This window comes from Anoplopoma fimbria, unplaced genomic scaffold, assembly GCF_027596085.1.
Source record: "Anoplopoma fimbria isolate UVic2021 breed Golden Eagle Sablefish unplaced genomic scaffold, Afim_UVic_2022 Un_contig_11169_pilon_pilon, whole genome shotgun sequence".
NCBI lineage: Eukaryota > Metazoa > Chordata > Actinopteri > Perciformes > Anoplopomatidae > Anoplopoma > Anoplopoma fimbria.
This window is the reverse complement of record NW_026550665.1, coordinates 1-5,706: the sequence shown is the minus strand read 5'-3', so window position 1 is coordinate 5,706 and position 5,706 is coordinate 1. Positions and strand designations below refer to the sequence as shown.

General features: G+C 41.1%; 1 protein-coding gene across 1 annotated transcript; it reads left to right on the top strand.

Annotated features, from left to right (window-relative positions):
• The first annotated feature begins 315 nt into the window (after positions 1 to 315).
• On the top strand, positions 316 to 5,690 carry LOC129115150 (cip1-interacting zinc finger protein-like). The gene is made up of 9 exons (XM_054626843.1): positions 316 to 396; positions 1,170 to 1,310; positions 2,119 to 2,213; positions 2,302 to 2,395; positions 2,551 to 2,655; positions 3,100 to 3,300; positions 3,581 to 3,635; positions 4,794 to 4,915; positions 5,258 to 5,690. The coding sequence occupies exons 3-9, from the start codon at positions 2,134 to 2,136 to the stop codon at positions 5,309 to 5,311; spliced, it is 711 nt and encodes a 236-aa protein (XP_054482818.1). The 5' UTR covers positions 316 to 396; positions 1,170 to 1,310; positions 2,119 to 2,133; the 3' UTR covers positions 5,312 to 5,690.
• Positions 5,691 to 5,706: the final 16 nt, after the last annotated feature.

The following is a 5,706-nucleotide window of genomic DNA, read 5'->3' as shown; positions in this document are numbered from 1 at the left end:
AGTTGTTGTTGTTGTAGTTGTTGTAGTTGTTGTAGTTGTTGTTGTTGTAGTTGTTGTTGTTGTAGTTGTTGTAGTTGTTGTTGTAGTTGTTGTTGTAGTTGTTGTTGTAGTTGTTGTTGTTGTAGTTGTTGTAGTTGTTGTTGTTTTGTTGTTGTAGTTGTTGTAGTAGTTGTTGTTGTTGTTGTAGTTGTTGTTGTAGTTGTAGTAGTTGTAGTTGTTGTAGTTGTTGTTGTTGTTGTTATAGTTGTTGTTGTTATAGTTGTTGTTGTTGTAGTTGTTGTTAACCACAGAGTTCTGTCTGTTTCCTCAGAACTGAAGAGGCTGCAGCTCTGGCCAATAGAGAGAAGGTCCCAGGGCCATGTGGTCAACCAGGAAGTGAGAGCTGCTCCACATCAGGTGAGTGTGTGTGTGTGTGTGTGTGTGTGTGTGTGTGTGATATGTTAAGTGATAAGTGTACTAACTTTATTTCTCTAGATGGTAGTTGTTGTGAAGCAGCTTCAGATCCGTTGCCATAGCGACCGTCGTAGCTGCTAACTTCTGTAGGAGCTAAACCGACTACATCGAGCAATAGAATAGTAACGTCAGATATTTATATATAAATATATATAAATATATAAATATATATAAATATATATTTATATATAAATATATATTTATATAAATATATATTTATATATAAATATATATACATATTTATATATATTTATAAATATATATATATATACATATATATAAATATATATATATATAAATATATATTTGTAGTGAGGAGGAGGTATTTTCATCTGTGTTTCTAAGGATTAAACAGAGTGAACTGTGATCCTCTGTGTCTGTCTGTCTGTCTGTCTGTCTGTCTGTCTGTCTGTCTGTCTGTCTGTCTGTCTGTGTGTGTGTGTGTGTGTGTGTGTGTGTGTGTGTGTGTGTGTGTGTGTAGGTGTCTCTCTCAGATGCTGGTAGGTCCAGACCTCCTCCTCCAGACCAGCAGTCAGCAGAGTCCAGTCCATCTGAGGTGATGAAACACCATGACATCATCTCAGGTCATGACATCACTCATCGATCCAGTGTTGTAATACTGCCTGTGTGTGTGTGTGTGTGTGTGTGTGTGTGTGTGTGTGTGTGTGTGTGTGTGTGTGTGTGTGTGTGTGTGTGTGTGTGTGTGTGTGTGTCAGCTGCAGACTGTGAGGTCACTGAAGGTCACCATCCAGCGGAGCAGTGAGTGCAGAGAGTTCAGACAGACAGACAGGACCGCTGACAGACAGACAGGTGGACTCCACTGTCACGTCTGTGAGCTCACCTGTCGCTCTCTGCAGGTGAGAAACACCTCAGTACAGTACTCCTGCAGTACTGCTACAGTACTACTACTACAGTACTACTACTACAGTACTACTACAGTACTACTACTACTACAGTACTACTACAGTACTACTACTACAGTACTACTACTACTACAGTACTACTACTACAGTACTACTACTACTACAGTACTACTACTACAGTACTACTACTACTACAGTACTCCTACTACAGTACTACTACAGTACTACTACAGTACTACTACTACACTACTACTACTACAGTACTACTACTACACTACTACTACAGTACTACTACACTACTACTACAGTACTACTACTACAGTACTACTACTACAGTACTACTACTACAGTACTACTACTACTACAGTACTCCTACAGTACTACAGTACTACTACAGCACAGTACTACTACACTACTACTACTACAGTACTACTACTACACTACTACAGTACTACTACTACACAGTACTACTACTACAGTACTACTACAGTACTACTACTACAGTACTACTACAGTACTACTACTACAGTACTACTACTACAGTACTACTACAGTACTACTACTACAGTACTACTACTACAGTACTACTACAGTACTACTACTACACTACTCCTACAGTACTACTACAGTACTACTACTACAGTACTACTACAGTACTTTGTCTCTTTGACCTAGTATGAGTATAAGCACATCAGATTTATGAGGTTCAGATGTGTGTGTGTGTGTGTGTGTGTGTGTGTGTGTGTGTGTGTGTGTGTGTGTGTGTGTGTGTGTGTGTGTGTGTGTGTGTCTGTGTGTTCAGGTGTTTCAGGAACACATGACTGGATCAGAACACCTGAGGAAACTGAAGGAGATGACACACGCCATCCGCCTCAACACACACACACTGCAGGATAGGTACACACACACACACACACACACACACACACACACACACACACACACACAGAGGCCTCGTCCTGATTGGTCCTCCTTGTTCTCCCAGGGGGCGTCGGCCTGGCGCTCAGCGTTGGTGTGACACCTGTCAGACTCACTTCAGCGATGACATCATCATCCATCGACGGACGAAACAACACAAGGTGGGAGGCGACTCTGATGACATCACAGACACACCGCTGGTTGTGATTGGTCAGAAGGGTCCCATTAACGCTTCACATTTAAATATGTATGTCCACTTATACACCCAAGGCTTTTATTGTGAAGAGGTGACAGGAAGTGTGCTGTGTGTCTCCAGATGTGCAAACAGCTGAGTCGTCCGTTCTGTCCGGTTTGTAAACGTCACTTCAGAACGCCGAGGAAGTTCGTGGAGCACATGAAGTCCTCCGAACACAAGGAGCAGGTACTAGTACACAGGTTACTGCAGGACTAGTACACAGGTTACTGCAGGACTAGTACACAGGTTACTGCAGGACTAGTACACAGGTTACTGCAGGTACTAGTACACAGGTTACTGCAGGACTAGTACACAGGTTACTGCAGGACTAGTACACAGGTTACTGCAGGACTAGTACACAGGTTACTGCAGGTTACTGCAGGTACTAGTACACAGGTTACTGCAGGACTAGTACACAGGTTACTGCAGTACTAGTACTAGTACACAGGTTACTGCAGGACTAGTACACAGGTTACTGCAGGACTAGTACTAGTACACAGGTTACTGCAGGACTAGTACACAGGTTACTGCAGGACTAGTACACAGGTTACTGCAGTACTAGTACACAGGTTACTGCAGTACTAGTACACAGGGTAATTCTCTCTGATGGCTCTGTCTGGTTCCTCCCAGGTGCACCTGGAGGAGGCTCAGGAGGAGGAGCTGATCACTGTGGACGCCGTCGGCTGCTTCGAGGAGGAGGAAGAGGAGGACGAGGAGGAGGAGGACGAGGTGGAAGAGGAAGAGGAGAAAGAGGAGGAGGAGAAGGAGGTGGAGGTAGCTGAAGAAGATGTTGAAGGAAATGAAGAAGCAGACGACAAACCGTCCGTTGAGGTGAAACAAAGTTTACCCTCAAGAATCATCAGAGGTCTAAAGTCACATCTCTGAGCTGTGTGTGTGTGTGTGTGTGTGTGTGTGTGTGTGTGTGTGTGTCTGCCTGCCTGCGTGCCTGTCTGTGTGTGTGTGTGTGTGTGTGTGTGTGTGTATGTGTCTGTGTGTGTGTGTGTGTGTGTGTGCGTGCGTGCGTGCCTGTGTGTGTGTGTGTGTGTGTGTGTGTGTGTGTCTGTCTGTGTGTGTGTGTGTGTGTGTCTGTGTGTGTGTGTGTGTGTTGCAGGTGGCTGACACACAGGAAACAGACTCAGAGGAATACGATCCTGAAGCCACATGTGGTACGTTTCTGTGGTTACCATGGTAACTGTTACTGCTGTATGAGGACGTGTATGATACATGACTTGTACTGTCTAAAATATATACAGTAAGTACACAGTAAATAAATAGTATTTATACAGTAATTACACATTAAGTACAAAGTAAATACACCATGAATACACAGTAAGTACACAGTAAGTACACAGTAAGTACACAGTAAGTACACAGTTATTACACAGTAAGTACAGTAAGTACACAGTAAGTACACAGTAAGTACACAGTAAGTACACAGTAAGTACACAGTTATTACACAGTAAGTACACAGTAAGTACACAGTTATTACACATTCCATGTGACTGGTGTGTTTAGTTTACGAATCAAAGAGAAACATTTCTTTGTCGCGTCTCAGATAAAGATCAACACTGTCTGTTTGAGAAACATTAAATATGAAATGAAGAAAATAGTCCTTTATGTTTACTTTGTGTTTTAATGTGTTTAATGTGTTTTAATGTGTTTAATGTGTTTTAATGTGTTTAATGTGTTTAATGTGTTTTAATGTGTTTTAATGTGTTTAATGTGTTTAATGTGTTTTAATGTGTTTAATGTGTTTAATGTGTTTAATGTGTTTTAATGTGTTTAATGTGTTTAATGTGTTTTAATGTGTTTAATGTGTTTTAATGTGTTTAATGTGTTTTAATGTGTTTAATGTGTTTTAATGTGTTTTAATGTGTTTAATGTGTTTAATGTGTTTAATGTGTTTTAATGTGTTTAATGTGTTTAATGTGTTTTAATGTGTTTAATGTGTTTTAATGTGTTTAATGTGTTTTAATGTGTTTAATGTGTTTTAATGTGTTTAATGTAATGTAATGTGTTTATGTGTTTTAATGTGTTTAATGTGTTTTAATGTGTTCAGGTACTTTAGTAATTAAATGTAAATGTGAGAGAAGCTTCTGTTAGAGGTTCATTCATAAATAGTTAGTGCTCAGTTACTCATAAGATCAAAGGTATCAATACTGCTCTACTGTTTATTGGTTATTAACAATGATGGTCTGTTGATTTGAATATGATCCATGATAAAAAATACTCGTTAAAATAACATAGAAACAAATATATATAAATATATAAATGTACATAAATAACAACAATGTAACACTGAATGTGTCTGTGTGTCTCCACAGGAAGTAGTTTTGTGCTTCCTGTTTCTGGTTTCCTGTGTCGACTCTGTAACAAGTTCTTCTACAGAGAGACGACGGCCCGACACACACACTGCAGGACACACACACACTACCTCAACCTGCAGGTAACACACACACACACACACACACACACACACACACACACACACACACACACACACTACACACAACCTGCAAACACACACACACACACACACACACACACACACAACACTGCAGGACACACACACACACACACACACACTGCAGGACACACACACACTACCTCAACCTGCAGGTAACACACACACACACACACACACACACACACTACCTCAACCTGCAGGTAACACACACACACACACACACACACACACACACTGCACACACACCACACACACCTGCTAACACACACACACACAACACACACACACACACACTCTCACAGGTGATGTGTTGTGTTTCAGAGACACAGAGCTCAGAGGAGACGTGAGGACGAGGACAGATCTGCCGTCTCCTGACCTGCTCACACTGTTTCCCAGAATGCATCACTGCTGGTGACATCATCTGTGTCACAGAGACGGTCCTGTGTCTCCTACAGAGACGATGAGGACATTCAACGTGTCCTCATGTCCTCATGAGGTTCTCTGTGGACATCCTGAGGTTTCTCCTCTTCACTGACTCCTGGTGGCTGTTTGGAGGAGCTGCAGCGTCGCCATTTAAAATCAATCGTTTCTGTTGAAGTTCATCTTCAATCCTTCGTCAGACGCTGAGAATCCTAAAGTCAGCAAGACCTGTGTTTGTTTGTTTTTCTTGTTAGAGAAATCCAAACTGGGACCTTTAAAAAACTGAATAAAAGTCCTACTTTTTAAATTTAATGTTGTAAATCAATTTACAGAAAATCCATAATGATACA